The 21,783-nt window shown below is 44.6% G+C and overlaps 2 protein-coding genes across 6 annotated transcripts in view; both read left to right on the forward strand.

The window, feature by feature from the left end:
* The first annotated feature begins 793 nt into the window (after nt 1-793).
* LOC137886343 (high choriolytic enzyme 1-like) lies at nt 794-5,152 on the forward strand. The gene is made up of 10 exons (XM_068728772.1): nt 794-927; nt 1,010-1,102; nt 1,220-1,247; nt 1,377-1,424; nt 1,904-2,035; nt 2,130-2,247; nt 3,388-3,566; nt 3,696-3,777; nt 4,799-4,923; nt 5,068-5,152. Exons 2-10 carry the CDS (start codon nt 1,043-1,045, stop codon nt 5,073-5,075), a joined length of 780 nt encoding a protein of 259 aa, XP_068584873.1. The 5' UTR covers nt 794-927; nt 1,010-1,042; the 3' UTR covers nt 5,076-5,152.
* A 1,765-nt stretch (nt 5,153-6,917) lies between these two features.
* herc1 (HECT and RLD domain containing E3 ubiquitin protein ligase family member 1) overlaps nt 6,918-21,783 on the forward strand; it is a 44,768-nt gene continuing 29,902 nt past the window's right edge. For all 5 annotated transcript variants that reach the window (XM_068728757.1, XM_068728762.1, XM_068728758.1 and 2 more), the window contains exons 1-21: nt 6,918-7,401; nt 9,974-10,950; nt 11,051-11,146; nt 11,330-11,524; nt 12,912-13,223; nt 13,404-13,500; nt 13,950-14,093; nt 14,171-14,298; nt 14,394-14,538; nt 15,751-15,922; nt 16,595-16,729; nt 16,869-17,034; nt 17,451-17,576; nt 17,801-18,022; nt 19,318-19,470; nt 19,856-19,988; nt 20,126-20,317; nt 20,448-20,672; nt 20,792-20,965; nt 21,061-21,175; nt 21,266-21,386. In XM_068728757.1, the coding sequence (XP_068584858.1) occupies nt 10,000-10,950; nt 11,051-11,146; nt 11,330-11,524; nt 12,912-13,223; nt 13,404-13,500; nt 13,950-14,093; nt 14,171-14,298; nt 14,394-14,538; nt 15,751-15,922; nt 16,595-16,729; nt 16,869-17,034; nt 17,451-17,576; nt 17,801-18,022; nt 19,318-19,470; nt 19,856-19,988; nt 20,126-20,317; nt 20,448-20,672; nt 20,792-20,965; nt 21,061-21,175; nt 21,266-21,386 (4,002 nt within the window). In that variant the 5' untranslated portion in view covers nt 6,918-7,401; nt 9,974-9,999. The remainder of the gene's footprint in view (nt 7,402-9,973; nt 10,951-11,050; nt 11,147-11,329; nt 11,525-12,911; nt 13,224-13,403; nt 13,501-13,949; nt 14,094-14,170; nt 14,299-14,393; nt 14,539-15,750; nt 15,923-16,594; nt 16,730-16,868; nt 17,035-17,450; nt 17,577-17,800; nt 18,023-19,317; nt 19,471-19,855; nt 19,989-20,125; nt 20,318-20,447; nt 20,673-20,791; nt 20,966-21,060; nt 21,176-21,265; nt 21,387-21,783) is intronic.

Consider the following 21,783-nt stretch of genomic DNA (forward strand, 5'->3'; position numbering starts at 1 on the left):
AACAATAAACCATTCTCTAGTCCGTCACTTGTCCATGTCTCACCCATTCACCACTGCTGTCTGTGGACACACTTCACTTGGCGAGTGGTGACTGATGGAGGCTAATGTGCTCCAACGTGATGCGGAAAGTATTGAATCACATCTTTACTGTTGGTAAAAAAAAAATAGCCTCATCCCCGAGAAGAGCACACGCACACGTGTGTGTGTGTGTGTGTGTGTGTGTGTGTGTGTGTGTGTGTGTGTGTGTTAGTTCAGACAATAAGGAGAAAAAAACACACTCTGAATACAGCAGCTGTTACTTCATCACACAGAAACCTGACAAACTAATACTTTAATAAAAGTACAATATCTTCACTGATCTGATCATATCAATTAGCGTGCTGTTAGTCTTTAGGGAACACTTTAAAAAGTGAAATATCTGATCTGGTTTAATGCGACTAAGTAACTAAGTAAAAGCGTTGTTTGAGTATTTTCTTTTAATGCTTCTTTATACTTCTACTGGACTACATTACAAAGAGAAAGATAGTGTACTTTTCCCTCCAAGTACACTTAAAACCTGGCAGCTATACTTTATAAATCAAGATTTGTTTTCATGATGATGATGATAAATACATTTAAACGCTGCTTCTACATTAATGCATCAGTAATAATACTCCAAAACGATAGTATAGATTTTAAAAAAACGCCACATGGGTCATCTCTGTGCATCGTGAATTATTGGTACTTCTACTCAAGTAAATGTTCTAAATACTTGTGTGATCTCCTTCCCTGTCAGGTCCATTGTTGTTCTTGAGCAGCTTCACAGTGTTTGAGTGACAGCTGAGCTCGACAGATGATGAACGGTGGAACACGCCCATCGTGAGCCGCCTATAAAGAGCGAGGAGCTGAGCACCTGCAGCATCGAGCATCACCGCACAGGTTCCTCAGGTACTGAACTCATTCTTCTTCTTCTTACCTTATTATTCTTACAGCTTTAACCACCAAACTCTGCTCTGACTTTACTCTTTAGACTTTGAAGCTTTAACTGGAGACGACCACAGTCATGACTCCGGTCTTCCTCCTCCTCCTCCTCTTCGTCTCGTTGACGGCCGGTCAGACTCCGGTAAGTCTGACTCTTTCAACGCCGGGATTTAAAAATCAAATCTAAAACTTTAATATATCAAAAGAGGGGAAAAAAAGTAACTTAGATGTTGTGCAATGCTGTGCCTTTGTGCCTCAGGGTGAACCTGATGACGAACCTCCAATGGGTGAGTTGAATAATACAGAATATCCCCAAATATTGAGCTAAAAGTTTGTGTGTTGAATCTAATTTACAAGCTGAACTGCTTCAGTTTATAGTTTCTGGTCTCATCTGTTTTTTCTCTGTTCGCTCTCAGAGGAGTTGGACGTCTCTGAAACCATCGCGAGGGCTAATGATGGCATTGGTAAGACAGAAGATCTTAAATAATCTCGCTCTTAAAATGTTTAAGACAGTCTAATGCTGGTTTAAGAGAGTCTAATAGTGGTTTAACACAGTTTAATACTGGTTTAAGAGAGTCTAATACTGGTTTAACACAGTTTAATACTGGTTTAACACAGTTTAATAATAATCAATTAATTGCCATTTATCAAGAATCCTCTCATTTATCTTGTTAAATGTGAGGATTTTCTTCTCGTCCTAATATATCAGTGTTATGGAAAACATTTGGGTTTTTGAGTGAAGTTGTAAGTTTAAACATTTTGTAAAAAGGTGTTTTTCTTGATTAAATATGTTATAAAAGAATAGTAATAACAATATAATAATAATAATGATAATAATGAAGTAGTTACTTGCAGCCGTAGCTCATTGGTCCATGTCTATTAAACATAAAACATAAACTCCTGGTTTGAATATTCATGGAAGTGTGTGTTTGTCGTTCTGCAGAAACGCGCCTCGTGCACGGCGACATTGTGCCAAACCTGCAGAGGAACGCAGATCCCTGCGTGAAATCGGGCTGCAAGTGGCCCAAACGTGGACGCTACGTCTACGTGCCCGTCGCCATCTCCTCCGCGTACAGTGAGTGGCAGCAGCTAAACCTTTGACCCCAAAGACAGAGTTTCTATGCATGAAGGGAGAACGGCTCTCAGCAGCCTGTCCTTTGTCTCCGCAGCCAGAGACGAGCGCAACATCATCATCAGAGGCCTGATTACCTTCCACAGGTCCACATGCATTCGCTTTGTCTGGAGGCGCCGGCACCAGCAATATCTCCACTTCTTCTCTGGAACTGGGTAGGAACAAACACACACACACACACACACACACACACACACACACACACACACACACACACACACACACACACACACAAGACAGCAGTTAGTTTGGGAAAACGGTCTCGAACGTTAGGTTGAGGCAACAAAAACACAACAATACCTCGTGCCACGCCCACGTCTCGTGGTTGAAAGTCCTGTTTGTTGGATCCATCCACATTACAAATGGTCTTTGTCGATATTTAATACTTAATCACTCTGAACGTTTCATAGTCACGTGGATGTGTTAAATGTGTGTGTCCACCATGAAAAAGGCAAAAAAAAAAGGACTTTACATTGACATTGTTTTTGTCCTTAGTGACACACAATAAAACTATTTATTGTGAATATTAAATTACTATTTGTGTCCCTCGACACAAAACCGACTGGGAAAAAACTGGGGAATCAGGCCTCCGGTTCTGAAAAGTAAAGCTAAAGCTGAAGTGTCCTAAAGCTGCATTCTCTCTAGTGTCCAGCAGGGGGCGACTCCTCTGGTTGTATAGAAGTCTAGTCTAAAATGACTCTAATTCTCTCTTGATTTATTCCCTCAGTAAACATTGTAAACATGAGTTTATGGTCTCAATCTCTAGTTTACAGTCTTCTTCAATACAGCATGATGTTCATTTAGTACATTATGCTCCATTTAGAGTCAAACAGACCATAAAGCAGGGGATGCTTTAGGGGCGGGGCTACACAGTGATTGACAGGTCTCTACCAGAGACGTATATATACGGTGCCTCTACGTCACTCCTCCTCAGTCCAGATGTGGTCACTTCCTGTTCACTGGTTGCAAAACCAAGATGGCGACGACCAAAATGTTAAGCTTGAGGCTTGAGGTTTGTAGTCCACAAACCAGTGAGTGACATTTTGAGAACTACGTCCACTTCTTAAAGTCTACAGCGGGAATATAAGATGACATGCGTGGTGTGGTATGCCTCTTAACTTCAGAGCTGCAGGTCAACCGATCCATTTGGCTAGTTAAATTAAATTTCCCCAAAACAACACAATAGGCCAGGAATGCATCAACAACACCTGTTTGTTTTTGTTTTTGTACTGTGATTTCACCGTGTGTGTGTGTGTGTGTGTGTGTGTGTGTGTGTGTGTGTGTGTGTGTGACAGGTGTTGGTCCTATCTGGGCCGTCAGAGACGAGGACAGCCGGTGTCCCTGAGGAAGAACGGTTGTTTGTACACGGACACGGTGCAGCACGAGGTTCTCCACGCTCTGGGCTTCCACCACGAGCAGGTCCGCTCCGACAGAGACGAGTACGTCTCCATCCTGGACGAGAACATCATACCAGGTCAGCTCACCCACCACTGGGTGTTGTACACTGATAAAAACAAGACGATTTGACGTTACACATGAACGTTACTAAAAATCAACATGCTGAGCTTGAATGTTTTTTGGTCTGTTCTCTCCTCCTGCGCAGGAAACCAAGGAAACTTTGAGAAGCAGCCGACTAACAACTTGGGAACTCCCTACGACTTTGAGTCCGTCATGCACTACGGGAAGTAAGTGTTTGTGGAGGAAGAAGCACTCCGATCTTTTACTGTAGTAAAAGTAGAAAAAATACATAGAAAAAAAAGATGCTCTACTAAGTACTAAAGATGGTCTACTAAGTACTAAGGATGCTTTATTAAATACTAAAGATCCTCTACTAAGTACTAAAGATGCTCTACTAAGTACTAAAGATGCTCTACTAAATATTAAAGATGCTCTACTAAGTACTAAAGATGCTCTACTAAATACTAAAGATGCTCTACTAAGTACTAAAGATGCTCTACTAAATATTAAAGATGCTCTACTAAGTACTAAAGATGCTCTACTAAATACTAAAGATGCTCTACTAAGTACTAAAGATGCTCTACTAAATATTAAAGATGCTCTACTAAGTACTAAAGATGCTCTACTAAATACTAAAGATGCTCTACTAAGTACTAAAGATGCTCTACTAAATATTAAAGATGCTCTACTAAGTACTAAAGATGCTCTACTAAATACTAAAGATGCTCTACTAAGTACTAAAGATGCTCTACTAAGTACTAAAGATGCTCTACTAAGTACTGAAGATGCTCTACTAAGTACTAAAGATGCTCTACTAAGTACTAAAGATGCTCTACTAAATACTAAAGATGCTCTACTAAGTACTAAAGATGCTCTACTAAGTACTGAAGATGCTCTACTAAGTACTAAAGATGCTCTACTAAGTAGTGAAGATGCTCTACTAAGTGCTAAAGATGCTCGTCATGAAGGGGTTGAATCTTTTTGAGATTGCAGTAGTCATTGAAAATGGCATTTTGTGCTGAATTAGGAGAAACCACTTGTACCATTAGTTGTGTTGAGCTATTTAAATTGTCCTTGTTTGAGTTGTTCATTGAAAACAGCTGAAAGTTTGTAAATTTGGCCAATGGGGGTTGAATAATTTTGAGTGCAACTGTATGCACACACAAAGAGCGACATGAAACTAAGTCAACTGTAGAACTGCTTGTGATTGTGCAAGTCTTTACCCTTTGTGTTCGTGTTCTCCTGAAGATACGCCTTCTCCCGCAACGGGCAGCCGACCATCGTCTCGAAGAGCGACCCGGACCTTGAGTTCGGACGCGCCACAAAGATGAGCGACAACGACATCGCTCGCGTCAACACCCTTTACCAATGCAGTGAGTTGAAAATGAAGACGATATTGTAAAAACAGGGTGAACACAGCTACTGATTGGGTTACTATGTACAAAGAAAGAACAAAGTAGGGCTGAAATATTGTACATCAGATGTGAATTTCATTGTTTTGTTTTTTCCTCAAGCAGAAGTTTAATGACGGGCTCCAGATACTTCACCCCTCAGACTGGCATGGCTACAACCTGAGGCCCAGATCTGATGGACTGCAGGAGGATAGAGTGCTGCAGGAATGAGTCCTAAAACAGGAAATGAGAAGTTCACTTCCTGTTGTGCATCATAAATGTTTGCAATAATCCAAAATAAAAAATCTTATTTGACTTTTTGTCGAGAGAACTGCTGACGTTACTTGACCCGTATTGTAATTTAATTTAAACATTTGCTCAACTCTTTATTGGTTTTTAAAATGAACAAACTTTATGATTTGGTTTCACTGAGTGGGCTAACAAAGAGCCAAGAGACGAAGATGTGATGATTGTTAAAGAAATAATCAATTAACCAAAGAAAGTGATTAAAACAGAAGTTCTGACAAGGCAGAATGTGATGGATCATGACGCACACGGAAAGTTGTTTTTCAAATCTTAAAACAATGAATGGCTTCTTCTGATTGCAGGAAATTAAGTACCGATGTCACCAACTATGGGTGGTGGAAGACACATTTCACATTTTATTCTAGTAAAAGTTGCAACACACTAATGTAAAAATGCTCCATTACAAGTGAAAGTCCTGCAATCATAATTAACTGAAGTAAAAGTACAGAAGGCTTACCCTAAACTAACTTAAAACCTAAAGTAGAAAAATGCATAATGTGTCCTCCAAATCTGAAATAAGACATTTTAGAAAATGATTGTTTAGATGAGCAGCAGAGAATTCAATCTGTAACTACCTCAATATTGTGACTTGAATGGTACAAATATACGTTGTCACAGATATTGGAAATTGAGTGCAAACACAAGCAGGAAGGATCCAATAGCAATCAATGAGTTAAAATAAATATTCCGAGTGGCCTGGCAATAATGATTAATAATATCAAACAGATGTGGTTTTGTATTTCCACCAAAAAATAAAAAAAATACTGTGTATTTTCAGGCTGTTGGGTGCAAATGAGAACTCATCAGTGATTGTCCCTGAATTTATACATCAAAATGTATTTTACACATTCAAATATTAAACATGACAGCGGTACAACTTTTCAACAACGATTTGCAAACATGACGTAATTTTTAGGAATTTAAAAATTTGAATTAATTCAAACACACAAATTCAATTCAATTCAATACAATTCAATTTATTTTTGTATAGCCCAAAATCACAAATCACAAATCCTCCTCAGAGGGCTTTATAATCTGTACACATACGACGCCCTCTTGTCCAGAACCCTCACATCAGAACAGGAAGAACGCCCCAAAAAACCCTTTAATGGGGCGATTTTCAGATTACACCACATCTCAGATGTAAATAATGTACTGTACTGACACTAAAACGACACACTGACAGAAAGAACAGCTTTGTTTGTGTTGTTTGAGTTATTTTAATTTATTGTTATGGGGAAACTAGGTTGTCATCACTTTTAATGCCACTACTATGGATGCACATATGCATGTAAATGAAAATGTACCTATTTTCATGCTGTATAGTTTGACTTTTTTATTGTTTATTCGACTTGTTGCATTAGCAGAATGAATGGTATTTATTTAGTAGTGAAGAAATACAAGGATATTTTACAAACCTTATATTTCTTCTATTTTTGTACTGTACCAGTACAACAATATAAATATACTCCATTACATATATATATATATACACACACACACAATTATAGGTATATACATCCACAATTATAAGTATATACATATATATATTTTTTTAATTCTAAATTAAAAGTACTAGACATCCTGATCCACACTCCATACCAGTTGGTGGCGGTAATGCACCAATCATTGTTTGCCAATCGCCAATAAACCTCAAAGAAGAAGAAGAAGAAGAAGAAGAAGAAGAAGAAGAAGAAGAAGAAGAAGAAGAAGAAGAAGAAGAAGATGAAGATAGAAGATCTTATTTTGAAAACCGGATGTTGTACCCTCACGTCGATCATTCCGCCAACTTCCGCTCGCTCCCGATCTGGGGTTCGTTTTTAATGCGTTCAACCATGAATTTCAGAATATAGGTGCGGTAAAGTTTCACAGTGTCTGCGGACTTGGCCGCAGTAGGCAGATAGACAGACAGACAAACATACATACATATAGCCCTGGTGGACAGACAGACAGACAGACAGGTAGACAGACAGACAGGTAGACAGACAGACAGGTAGACAGACAGGTCCCAGCGTCACAGCCCTGTGTGTTGGTTGGACCTAACGGTAGTTGCAGTGGAAGGTTCCATGCATGTCTCCTTTTCACAGTGAACTATCCATGAAATGCACAGTGTTGTGTAAGCACTACGAGGAGGCCTGTTTGGCAGTTTTACTGGTAAGCGAGCTTTTTTTTTATTTTGTATTTTTGTTAATTAATTATTCAAGCTAACGTTAGAAAGTGTAGCTAGCAAAAAGCTAGCCCTAGCTATGATACAGCAGATAAGCCAATCTATATTGCTGGAGCTAGAATCGCTCCTTTAAGACATGAATGTGCATATTGGTATGTGACTAACTTAAGGTAATAACTCCATTGTTACCTGCACATTATAGTGTCACGTCTGTGATTACGGTATTTTATGCATTTGCTAGCTGAGTGACGTGAGAGGGAAGTTAGCTTAACGGTTGCTAGCTAACATAAACAGTAGCGTCAGTTGACAATATTAATGGTTCATGTTTTTTTCCGCACGCGCTGTCAAAGGGTGCTGTTAACGGTGTCTCGTGTGATGTCATGTTTTTAAATGTTAGCCGTTGGTGATAATCACCATGTTAGCCGCTGGAGATAAACTGCCCTTCTAATCTGACACAACAAGCAGGTTAGCACAAAGCTAACTGTCTAATGTCACCGGTGGTTAGCTAAGTTATGTTTAAGTGCTAGCAACCTCAGCTAAAATAAACATGAAAAACAAATGATTGTTAATGCATTGGGCTGTGGCTGCAAGATGACTTGTCCAGCTAGCTTAGCTAGCTAGCTAACTGGACAGTTGTTTAGGTATGACTACAATATGATTGGTCGGTTAGCAGCTAGCTAACCAGTAGAAACTACTATTAAAAAAATAGAAACTAGTAGAAATAAAATTAAAAAGTACAATATAAACCAGTTGAAACTAAAATAAAAAATAGGAACCAGTAAAAATGAATATTAAAAACCAGTAGAAAATAAAAAATAGAAACCAGTAAAAATGTATATAAAAAAACAATAACCAGTTTAAACTAATACAAAAATTTAAACCAGTAAAAATGTATATAAAAAATATAAACCAGTAGAAATTAATATAAAAAACAATAGAAACCAGTAGAAACTAATATAATAAATATAAACCAGTAAAAATGTATATAAAAAATAGAAACCAGTAGAAATTAATATATGAAACCAGTAGAAACTAATATAAAAAACAATAGAATGAAACAATAATGTTTACCTAAACAACTACAGTGTTAAAGATAAGATAAAATAATCCTTTATTAGTCCAGCAGTGGGGACATTTACAGGTTTACAGCAGCATAGTGGGGTGTGTGTGTGTGTGTGTGTGTGTGTGTGTGTGTGTGTGTGTGTGTGTATGTATATATATATATATATATATATATATATATATATATATAGATATATGTGTATATATATATATATGTGTATATATATATATATATATATATATATATATATATATATATGTGTATATATATATATATATATATATATATATATATATATATATATATGTGTATATGTGTATATATATATATATATATATATATATATATATATATATATATATATGAACATAAAGAACAACAACAATGGACGATGGATTTGGGATATTAGTGCAGAATGGTGGTAATAGTGCAGATGAGGTGCAGTGTGTCTGATTGATTGTTCATGAGAGTCTCATAAACAACGTCAGTGTTGAGCCTGTGACCTCATCAGTGTGTAAACGGGAGCAGAGCATTTAGCCGGATCACAAAATGTCAACGATGAACATGATATGTGTTTATACAGCAGGTGTGATGGATTCACAGTCTGTAGTCTGCGGTGGAAGAAGTTCATTTTATCTATCTAGTACAGACAAGCAGAGAGACATCCGTTGTTTATGTGGAAATAAAGCAAGATCACACAATTGGAAACGAGTTCAAACACAACCAAACCCGGGTCGAACACAACTAACAGCCAGAGAACAACGGTGGGTTTAAAGGTGCGTCTTAAAAGCATTGATGGACTCGCCCTTTCTCCATGAACGCTGCACAGCCAGTTGGCCGCATTGGGCGGATCCGATGGGTCTGGTGCCGTAAGGGCTCACAGACCCTGAAGAACACGTAGGGATTCGTGTAAGGATGCAAGGATAGGAGTGACGCGGTCACCTTCCTTGGACTTTGTTACCGGGCAGCGGCAGCGCTTTGACCCACGCGTTGCTCGTCTTTACGCCTGGCGTAGCTCAGGTCAGCATGGACCCAGAGGCAGTGAGCTTAACTCCAGAGAACAGCTGCTGTCAATTCTTTTCAACGGTTGTTAAGAAGCATGCCTCTTTGTTCCCAGTTATGGATTCTTTGAAGCAGAGTTTGGACTTCTCTGACCTGTTATGCACAGGTCAACATGTGTGTAGTGTTTACATTACAGACTAAAGTCCTCAAATGTAGGGTTGAACTTCACAAAGTAGAATGTAATCAGTGTGCATAATATTAGTAATAAGAACACTTTAATACACCTTTATTCAACCAGGGTAGTTTTCACTGAGAGTCCATAATGTTTGTTTCTTCATCTCGATATTATCCAGTGAAGAAGTGTTGACTGGATCAAGGTCTGTGGCAAACTATTAATAACCTCAAACTGAAGATTATTGTGTTTTTTTCCCCTCAACATTTTAACATTTTGCCGTTCACAAGCTTGACATTGACAGTGTGTGTGATGTGTTCAGGACTGATGGCTCCAGAGTGACATGCCATGGCTCTAATGATCCCCCCGGTGAAGCTCAAATGGCTGGAGCACCTGAACAGCTCGTGGATCACGGAGGACAGCGAGTCCATCGCCACGCGGGAGGGCGTGTCGGTGCTGTACTCGAAGCTGCTGGCCAACAAAGAGGCGGTGCTGCTGCCCCAGCAGGTGCTGTGTCTCAAAGGGCCCCAGCTCCCGGACTTCGAGCGCGAGTCCCTCTCCAGCGATGAGCAGGAGCACTACCTGGACGCTCTGCTCAGCAGCCAGTTGGCCCTGGCCAAGATGGTGTGCTCCGACTCTCCCTTCGCCGCCGCCCTGCGCAAACGCGTGCTGGTGCTGCAGCGCATCTTCTACGCACTTTCCAACAAGTACCACGACAAGGGAAAGGTCAAGCAGCAGCAGCACTCTCCAGAGAACAACTCGGGCTCGGCCGACCTGCACTCCGTCAGCGAGCGGCCGCGCTCCAGCACCGACGCCCTCATCGAGATGGGCGTCCGCACGGGCCTCAGCCTCCTTTTCGCCCTGCTGCGCCAGAGCTGGATGATGCCTCCTCCACCCGGCCCCGGCGGAGGTGCCGGAGGCAACATAAACTTGTGCAACGACGTCATTCACACGGCCATCGATGTGGTCAGCTCCCTGCCGCCGCTCTCTCTGGCCAACGAGAGCAAGATCCCGCCGATGGGCCTGGACTGCCTGGCCCAGGTCACCACTTTCCTGAAGGGCGTGACCATGCCAAACTCCGGGGCGGACATCTTGGGGCGGCGGCTCGCCTCCGAGCTGCTGCTGGGGCTGGCCTCCCAGAGGGGCTCCCTGCGCTACCTGCTGGAGTGGATCGAGATGGCCCTGGCTGCATCAGCCGTGGTCAGCGCTATGGAGGAGAATAAGGTGCTACAGAACCAAGAAGGGCTCATCGGATACGATTGTTTCATGAACATCCTCATGCAGATGAGGCGCTCTTTGGTACGTAAACATCAAGTGCGACACGTGTGATGATTGTAGTTGTGTTGAAGTCATTGCGGTCTGAACGTTTGAACGTTTGAATGTGTTTCTACCGTCTCAGGGCTCCTCGGCAGATCGCAGCCAGTGGAGAGAACCCACACGGACCACTGATGGCCTGTGCTCATTGTATGAGGCAGCGCTCTGTCTCTTAGAGGAAGTAAGACATTTTAGAAGTATTCTACGTATCGTTATACTCTAAAGAATACACCTCAACATGCTTATATTTCAAGGAGTGGATAGCCTTCAGTTAGATCCATACGAGTGACTCCTGTAAGTTACCGGTCCAGAACCTGTCGGACACGATGATTCTTTCATGATGATTTCCTTTTTTTGCTTCCAGGTGTGTCGAATGGCGTCGGACTACTCCCGCACCTGCGTCAGCCCGGACAGCATCCAGACCGGCGAGGCGCCGGTGGTGTCTGAGACCTGCGAGGTGTACGTGTGGGGCAGCAACAGCAGCCACCAGCTGGTGGAGGGAACGCAGGAGAAGATCCTGCAGCCCAAGCTGGCCGCCAGCTTCGCCGACGCCCAGACCGTAAGAGGAGCGCCGGGGGGGGGGGGGGGGTTCCCTTTAGAGCAACATTAAGAAGAACTTTGTGCTCCTGATCCCCTGTTCTAGCAGGGGATGGAATGTAACGAAGTCCTGTTATGCTACTCAAGTACTCTACTCAAGTACTCGCATTGAGGTACTTGTACTTAAGTATTTCCATTTTCCGTAGCTCTGTACTTCTACTCCACTACATCTCAGAGCAAAATGAGTTCATTTCATTACATTTGTTAGACGGTATCAGTTACTAGTTTGGCTGTTTTGCAGATTCACACAGAATATAAATGAACTAATGAATTATAAAGTAGTTAAAATGAGCAGCATCAACATTAAAGTGATGAACACATTAATACATCAATAATTCTAATCCAATGATAAATATATTATTTGAGTGTACTTAAAGTATATTTTGATGCTCATACTTTTGTACTTTTTCTTAAAGGACATTTAAACATTTTTTTTGTAGATGATTCACGTAAACCGTCATGAGTTTCAAAAGGAATCCAGCTTTTTGGCAAATGTGTTGTTACAATATTGTTTTTCTTCAGAGCATGAATTATCCTGAAAAGAGCGTTACATGGACACGGTGACATCATGCATTCCAATGAACATCCCACTGGTTCTGCTACAGCTGTGTATCAAAACAACGTGACGCAACGCTGTGTGAGAGCAGGAACCCCCCCCCCCCCATCATGTTATACCTCAGTTATAACCGTAGAGTCCACCATCATCTCACCTACGTCACCTTTGTTCATCTGTTTATAACAGGGCGCCTCTCTGGAAGAGGAAGTTCAATCAAATAATCTTATCAGAATCTAGCTCAGCCTGATCTCTTGAAAACCGCATTTTTCAATTGCATTTCCCAGATTACCATCTAGTGTCCACCAGGGGGCGACTCCTCTGGTTGTATAGAAGTCTAGTCTAAAATGACTCTACTTCTCTCTTGATTTATTCCCTCAGTAAACATTGTAAACATGAGTTTATGGTCTCAATCTCTAGTTTACAGTCTTCTTCAATACAGCATGATGTTCATTTAGTACATTATGATTCATTTAGAGTCAAACAGACCATAAAGCAGGGGATGATTTAGGGGCGGGGCTACACGCTGATTGACAGGTCTCTACCAGAGACGTATACGGCGTCTCTACGTCACTCCTCCTCAGTCCAGATGTGGTCACTTCCTGTTCATTTGCTGCAAAAACAACCCCCTAAGATTTCGACTAAGTCCACCAACCAATGAGACAACTTCGCCCCTCACAGCTGTGGCTTAACTCCAGAGCATTTTACCACAGCGTTGGTAGGACTCTCACTCTCTCTCTCTCTCTCTCTCTCTCTCTCTCTCTCTCCCTCTCCTCTTGTCTCTCTCTCTCCGCAGATTGAGGCGGGCCAGTACTGCACCTTTGTGATCTCGTCCGATGGCTCCGTCCGGGCCTGCGGTAAAGGCAGCTACGGCCGCCTGGGCCTCGGAGACTCCAACAACCAGTCGACGCTGAAGAAGCTCACCTTCGAGCCCCACCGCGCCATCAAGAAGGTGTCGTCGTCCAAGGGCTCCGACGGCCACACGCTGGCCTTCACCACGGAGGGCGAGGTGTTCAGCTGGGGCGACGGAGACTACGGCAAGCTGGGCCACGGGAACAGCTCGACGCAGAAGTACCCCAAACTGATCCAGGGCCCGCTCCAGGGGAAGGTAGGGCTGCTCTCTTCACCTGGTGTGCACTGTTGTTTCTTTTAAATCCAGTGATGGATGATTCAGTGTGTGTGTGTGTGTGTGTGTGTGTGTGTGTGTGTGTGTGTGTGTGTGTGTGTGTGTGTGTGTGTGTGTGTGTGTGTGTGTGTGTGTGTGTGTGTGTGTGTTGTTCTGCGTCAGGTGGTGGTGTGTGTGTCTGCCGGCTACAGACACAGTGCTGCAGTCAGTGAGGATGGAGAGCTGTACACGTGGGGAGAAGGAGATTTTGGGAGATTAGGTAAGTCCTTTAATACACGTCTGTTACTGTCAAATAGTTCCCAGTGACTGTGCTGACGCTGCTTCTTACTCCTCTCACTTTGTAACAACAATGATTTCCTTGTCCTGCTTTTGCTGCTTTGTCTGTCGAAGCACTTTGTAAACTCTGTTTTTAAAGTTACTATATAAATACAGTTATTATTATTATTATTAACCCCGCAACGAACTCTCTTTAACACGGTATAAAACACAACAACTTGTGACACTTAAACAATTTGTCCATCGAATAACTGTCCCATTTACAAAGTTCCACTACTGCACGGCATTCTGGGTAAAGCTGTAGCTGGCGGCTAGTAGCTGTTGACAGACGGGAGAGGCTCCGTCGCTGCCGCACAGAACAGAGAGATGTGGTCAGTTGTAGAAGCAGTCTTGACGTTTAGTTTCATTGTTTGGTGGGGGGGGAACACGCAGGTCACGGTGACAGCAACAGCCGAAACATTCCTACCCTGGTTAAAGACATCAGCAATGTGGGAGAGGTGTCCTGCGGCAGCTCTCACACCATCGCTCTGTCCAAGGACGGACGCACCGTGTGGTCCTTCGGAGGAGGGGACAACGGTGAGGAACGCCGTTGAACGCTTTGTGTTGTATTCCTTCAAACCGTTCCACGACTGAAACCACGTGTCGTCCCGCAGGAAAACTCGGTCACGGTGACACCAATCGAGTCTACAAGCCAAAAGTAGTGGAGGCCCTGCAGGGAATGTTCATCAGGAAAGTGTGTGCAGGGAGCCAGTCGTCTCTCGCCTTAACCTCCACCGGACAGGTAGGACAGCGGGACACATATGCAACATGATTTGCACATGTGAGCAGCAGAAGAAGTCCTCCGCTGATGGTTGATTGGTGCCACTTGTTCTGTAGGTGTACGCCTGGGGCTGCGGCGCTTGTCTGGGATGTGGTTCCTCTGAGGCCACGGCTCTCAGACCCAAACTGATCGAGGAGCTGGCCACCACCAGGGTGGTGGACATCTCCATCGGGGACAGTCACTGCCTGGCCCTGTCCCATGGTTCGTCTTTCACTCTTTTCTTTTGTCACATGTTCCTCTCTGTGGTCTTGATTTTCACTGTAATATAAAAGTTCTGCTCCTCTATAGAATCAGAACCACCATGAGTAGAAGTAGAGAGAACTACAACACGTCTTCAGTGCAGAATAACAGTCATGATGACATCAGTCATAAAAAAGTAAAAACACAAGTTAAAAAAGGAGGCTATAAATATTGAACTATTTACATAATTACATCCTCTACTTCAGCCTCTCCTCTCCTCCTCTCCTCCTCTCCTCTTCTCTCCTCTCCTCTACTCTCATTTCTCCCTCTCTCTCCTCTCCTCTCCTCCCTCCTCCCCTCCTCTCTCTCCTCTCCTCTCATTTCTCCCTCTCCTCTCTCTCCCCTCCTCTCCCCTCTCCTCTCCTTTATCCCTCTCTCCTCTCCCCTCTCTCCTCCTCTCCTCTTCTCTCCTCTCCTCCATCCTCTCCTCTCCTCCTCTCCTCTCCTCCTCTCTCCTCTCCTCCATCCTCTCCATCCTCTCCTCTCCTCTCCTTCATCCTCTCTCCTCTTCTCTCTCTCTCCTCTCCTCTCTGTGTTCACTTCCTGAAGTTCACTCAGAGTTTCTCTGATTTCTGGTCACATGACTGTTGGTCTCAGATGAATCAATCATGACGTCATAGTTTCATGAGGAGTTCACACTTTCATGTTTTTAACACAATCTGGTTAAAGTGAACTCTTCATTAGAGGAGACATTTATAATGACAACATGTAGAATAAAATGTTTTGGATGAAATATCACATTTTTAAGGTTTCGTTTCGGTTTCTTTTTCTGATGGAAGTGTTTGTCGCATACGATGTGTTCAAGGCCCGTCAGAAAGACAGAACTCTGACGATGACGGCGTTCTTCACAGCTCCTGGCTGTGATGAACGGTGTAGTTTCGTCGATTGTTTGAAGCTTTTTTTTGGGGATTCAGAGGGTTGGTAACTCTGAGCAGCTGGTGCTGCATTAAAACACATGTTTTTTAACACGACCTCCTGTCGAGTCACAGTGTGATCTTGGTTTTGCTGACACAGTAAGATTTCATGTTTGTGACAGAGCTGTCGCAAGAAGCGTGACGTAATAGCAAAACACATAGACCCTGTTTGTTTAGGCCAATGCTTAACTGAAGCCACACCGTATGTATCTGAGCTCAGTGCAGATACTCGACATCTGATCTCGTGTTGCTCCTCCAGACAACGAGGTGTACGCGTGGGGCAACAACTCCATGGGCCAGTGTGGCCAGGGGAACTCCACGGGGCCCATCACCAAACCCAAGAAGGTCGTGGGTCTGGACGGAGTCGCTATTCAGCAGATCTCAGCCGGGACGTCCCACAGCCTGGCGTGGACCGCCCTGCCCAGAGACAGGTCAGAGTTGGTAGCATTGAGCATAGACATGAGTACACAAAGGGGGGGGGGGGCGCGACCCCGACCCCTGGACTACTTTCATAGGGATTGCATAATATAGGTCATAGATCAGTGACTGCATGTGAACTGTGCAGCAGTTACGGTAAACGTCACGTTGACTGTGTGCTGACTTAAAGCACAGAGGCTTTGATACACAGTGTGTGTTTAAAGATTAGAGCAATATAACATGAGATTATATAGTGAAGACATTCTAAACAGCAGCTCATATATATATCGTATACAACATGTTACAACAGGTGCGTCAGTGTTATGACGGTGTTTTAAGGGCCATCGTAGGTTAAAAAAAACAAAAAAAAAAAGGATGGAGAAGAATTACGGAGCTGAGGGAGGGTTGCCAGGTTGGATGAACCACATCACACATATGCCATCCCAATGTTTATGACAACATTGCCCGCTCTCACATGTGTGACATTTATTTTGATGCGCCGTGTTCACAGGAAGTGCATTCTTCAGTCCTGGTAGAAAACATTCAAAGAACGACAACACTACGTCGCTCCAGAGCTTCGACTGAGCTTCGTTTGACCTTCATTCGTTCCACTGGAGCGCCTATGAAGCACTAGAGCTCCTCGTATGGATATTAATATTAATGCTTAACTCCCTGTGGCTCTGTAGGCAGGTGGTGGCTTGGCACAGGCCCTACTGTGTCGACCTGGAGGAGAGCACCTTCTCCCACTTGCGCTCCTTCCTCGAGCGCTACTGCGACGGCATCAACAGTGAAGTCCCTCCTCTTCCCTTCCCCTCGTCTAGGTAAAGACACACAGCCGGCCTCCAGCGCTGCTGCCGAGTCTCTCCTCTCTTTTTTTATATCTTGTTTTTAACTTTTTAAAGTCTGTGATTTTTACCTTTGGCTAAAGTTAAACACATTTATAATAACATGTATTTGCAGGGAGCATCATAACTTCCTCAAGCTGTGCCTTCGGCTTTTGTCCAATCATCTGGCTCTGGCTCTGGCCGGGGGCGTGGCCACCAGTATCTTAGGTCGGCAGGCCAGACCCCTGAGGAACCTGCTCTTCAGACTGATGGACTCCTCGGTGCCTGATGAGATTCAGGAGGTGAGAAGATGCTCATGCATGCACAAAGTAGAGATGTCTAGAAGTGTTAGTAAGTTTTAAGCTTTATTTAGAATATTTTCTCCTCTTTACCTTGATGTCAGACAGATCTTATGAACGGAACTGAGGCTGTTATCTGTGATCTCTACAAACACACCAGACTCCATTCATAAAAACACTGATTCTACCTCTCAGGACACCGGAGCTGCTGCTCTACTGCTGCCTCCATCTGTTAGTGTGTTTGTTGTTTGGAAGCGGTAGTCCAGATTCACCGAAGTCACACAATAAAACGTGGGTGTGTGTGGTGTGTGTGGTGTGTGTGTGTGTGTGTGTGTGTGTGTGTGTGTGTGTGTGTGTGTGTGTGTGTGTGTGTGTGTGTGTGTGTGTGTGTGTGTGTGTGTGTGTGTGTGTCCCATCAGGCGGTGATCGAGACTCTGTCGGTGGGGGCGACCATGCTGCTGCCTCCGCTGAGGGAGAGGATGGAGCTCCTTCACTCCTTGCTTCCTCAGGGCCCTGACAGATGGGAGAGTCTCTCCAAAGGACAGGTACACACACACACACACACACACACACACACACACACACCTGTCAGGATCCGTGACTCTGGTTTACATTAAGGTACTCGAGGTTTGTATAGATTAACAGATGCATGAACCCGTTTCTTGGCTCGTGTTCTCTTTCTCATTTTAAACGTGTGTGTGTGTGTGTGTGTGTGTGTGTGTGTGTGTGTGTGTGTGTGTGTGTGTGTGTGTGTGTGTGTGTGCCACAGAGGATGCAGCTAGACATCATCCTGACCAGCCTCCAGGACCACACCCACGTGGCCTCACTCCTGGGCTACAGCTCTCCGGCCGACGGGCCCGAGGGGCTCTGCTCCGGCCCGGGCTTCGCGGCCGCCCCGGACCCGGCGTACGGCGCCACGGCGGGACACCCCGACACCCACCTGGCCGAGATCCTCATGAAGACGCTGCTCAGGAACCTGGGCTTCTACACCGTGAGTAGACGTTCGCCGCGGCTCTTATCGGAGAGTTCGCTCTTATTGATTTCGGCGCGCGGCGCTCGATAATCGTTTGGAATAGACGAAGGCAGACGTTGCTCAGGAAGGGAGCGCCGTTGTTTCGCTCCCTCTCCACCTCCCTCACTGCTCCTCTTAATGCTGGAGTGCTGGAGGCGGAGCGTGACGCATATCTAATCCTTTATCATCACCTGTTCCTGTGCCCCGTTCTCTAAAGACGGCTTTTATTGATTGTGACACACACACACACACACACACAGGCTGTTTGTGACATTCTGCAGACAATAATGAACGATGATGAGACTGCAAGGCTTTCTGCTGATGAGTCACTCCTTTTGAATTAGTCGCCTCTCACTGGATTTTCCCTTTCTTGCTCCTCTTGTTCTGCTCTGTCTTCTGTTAAAAAGATAAAGAAATATAATTTAACAAAAAGAACAGTAATGTGGTTTATCTAAGATATTCATATTTAATATTTAATATTTTAATCTAATTTGAAGTAAAAGTACAAAAGTATTGGCATTAAATATACTTACAATGTAGAAAATATGAATTATGCAGAATGACCTATAATAATGTATAGTGTGTGTGTGTGTGTGTATATATATATATATATATATATATATATATATATATATATATACTGCTGGGAATCTTGTGAATTTCCACCTGGGATCAATAAAGTTTTATATTAGTTAATAATAATAATAATAATATATTTGTTGATTACGTTTTGCATTATTTATCTGAATCTGCAAAATATATTACGTTTTCAAAGAAACGTAGTGGCGTAAAAAGTATGAAGCAGAATAAAATGGAAATACTTTAGTGCAGTATAAGTACCTCAGGATTGTACTCAAGTGTAGTACTTGAATAAATGTACTTTAGTTAGTTTCTACCACTACAGAAGGTGGTTTGCCGAACATTTTCTGCGATGAAAACACTCTTTTCATGTTCAATTCATTCATTTATTCTTCAAGTAATTTGTTGTATTTCATCAGAATACTAAGAGCAGCAGACCTGAGTACACTGATGTACTACTTTATTTAAGTAAACGCTGTCACCAGGTCATCAGCCCAGAGAATCGTTTGTTTAATTCATCCTGATGCAAAATCAAAAAACGTTTTTCTTGTGTAGCGATTGGGCGACAACTCTTGTCATGCAGCCCCGTGTTGCATGAGGACAGTAAACTACACCCTGACCATGAGTCCCTGAATGCATCCCTCACATCGTCCTTGTGTTGTTGTGTTGTTGTTGTTGTTGTTGTGGTGGTGCAGGACCAGGCGTTCGGCGAGCTGGAGAAGAACAGCGATAAGCTGCAGCAGGGCACGTCCTCCTCCGACAGCAGCCAGCCGGCTCACCTCCACCAGCTGCTGTGCTCGCTGCAGAAGCAGCTGTTGGCGTACTGCCACATCAACTCCGTCACCGAGGTACGGACGCTCGGCTTCATCGCGTGGAAAATCACGGGAGTTATTCAAGCGCCTCGGTCCGGTGCCAGTCGGATCATGTGTCTTAAGGTTTTTTATTTCTTAACGCTGGTGAGATTATAGCTCCACCATCGAGAGGCAGAAGCCCTCTGATGTCCAATCTGATAACGTTTATTACTCTCTACTGCACGTCTAATCTCACAACTCACATGGTCCTCTTCAGAACCGATGCTTGAAAGTAACTCATATTTCTGAATGGCAGTATGTGTTTCCGGGATGTCACGCTCTGTGATGGCGTGACGGCGATCAACAGCCAGATATTTCACCTTTTGATTTAAATGAATCGAGCGTCTTAAGACGTTGTGGGCCTCGTGTTTTCTCTCCGCAGAACTGCAGCAGTGTGGCTTTGCTCCACAAGCATCTGCAGCTGCTGCTGCCTCACGCCACCGACATCTTCTCCCGCTCCGCCGCGCTGATCAAAGAGAGCTCCTGGAACGGCAGCATACGAGAGAAGCTGCAAGGTGAAGCGGATCGCTCCATCTCTCATCGTCACGAAGCACTTTCATCATTTCCCCCTTTTCTCTCCCTTTTTTAACCAATACTTCTTTGTTTTCTTTCATCATTTCCTGTGTCTTTCCCGCCTCTCCATCGTGTCCAGACGTGATCTACGTGTCGGCGGCAGGCAGCATGCTGTGCCAGATCATCAACTCGCTGCTGCTGCTGCCGGTGTCGGTGGCGAGGCCTCTGCTGAGCCACCTGCTGGACCTGCTGCCTCCTCTGGACCGCCTCAACCGGCTGCTGCCCGCTGCCTCCCCTCTGGAGGACCAGGAGCTGCAGTGGCCCCTGCATGGTGAGCAAGAAGCTAAAGAAACTGCGTCTGAAATTGGTTTCCTCTGCACAAATCAAAAGGTTGTGTAGAGCTCTCATGACCTTTATTATCCCTGACATTGTAAACCTTCATTCATGCCGTCACTGTCCAGGCACGTCTGACTTTGCTGAGCCGGCCTCGGGGATGTCGCTGCCACAGCCGGCGCTCTCCTGGGTGTGGCTCGTGGACCTGGAGAGGACGGTCGCCCTCCTCGTGGGCCGGTGCCTCGGTGGGATGCTGCAGGGGGCCGCCACCTCGCTGGAGGAGCAGGACACCGCCTACTGGCTCAAGACTCCCCTCTTCAGCAACGGCTTGGAGATGGACATCCCGCAGCTCGGTAGGGAGGGGAGACGGTGCCGTGACGGCCGGGTTAAGCAACAGGGGGACAGTTTGTGTTTCTTCTTTTAACCCTTTCATTCTTGAGACGATGAACGTTTGTCCACTGGTGTCTTTCAGAGTTGTGCATCAGCTCACTGCTGGAGGCAGCGCTGTCCGGTGACGAAGAGCAGAAGCCCTTTGACTCCACGCTGCGTCCCGACTTGAGTGTCTTGGTGGATTTGGCGCTGTGTTCTTCTAAAGAACCTGCCAACAGCCTCTGGATCAACATGCAGGACTACGGCATGAGCAAAGGTCCCCCTCTTTGACTTGGCACGTAATGAATTCTATCGTCTCTGCGCCAGAGGCATCGGTCTCGACGCTGAACTGTGCTGTGTGTTCTGTTGCAGACTGGGACAATGCGTCTCTCAGTAACGAGTCCCTGCTGGACACCGTGTCCAGGTTTGTGTTGGCAGCCTTACTGAAGCACACGGGGCTGCTGGGCCAGGCCTGTGGAGAGGGCAGGTACCGTACCGTCGTCTCTGTGATGCACGTTGTCCCACAGAGTAGGTCAAACATCACGCGTCACGAGTATATTTTTACTCTCCCCGTCAGGTACCAACCATCGAAGACCCTGGCGGAGGTCTACCGCAGTGTTTACAAGGTGCGGAACCGCCTGCTGGCCTGTAAGAACATGGACTTCATCCAGACCAGATCCTCTTCACGTGAGAGGAGGGTGAGTTTGCATTTAAAGTCTCACAAACTGCTTTTTTTATAACTAGAAGATCAAACAAGTCTCCTCATCTGAACAGTTGTGACAGACACCACTCTATCACGCAGCATTGGTGGTGTAACGGGCCGATCCGTACAGATGACGCTACGAACCTGTGTTTACGTCAGCAGGAGGAGAGCTAGTGACGTTAGCCGCGCGGCTAACGCAGGGAGGTTCCATTCGGCTGCGTTATGAGGCGTTCAGGCGTAGAGCTTTCGGCGGTTTACGATGGCTTCACGGCGGTTGGAATGATTTTTCACGACGGTGGTGAAATAGTTGGAGCCTTGTAGACTAGCTGCTACAACAAAACGACCACAAAAACATTCCGTATCAGCCGGTGTGGATCGTCAACGATCTCCTG

The sequence above is a fragment of the Cebidichthys violaceus genome, unplaced genomic scaffold, assembly GCF_023349555.1.
Source record: "Cebidichthys violaceus isolate CVI_PGR_0920_01 unplaced genomic scaffold, fCebVio1.0.p SCAF_43, whole genome shotgun sequence".
Classification (NCBI taxonomy): domain Eukaryota; kingdom Metazoa; phylum Chordata; class Actinopteri; order Perciformes; family Stichaeidae; genus Cebidichthys; species Cebidichthys violaceus.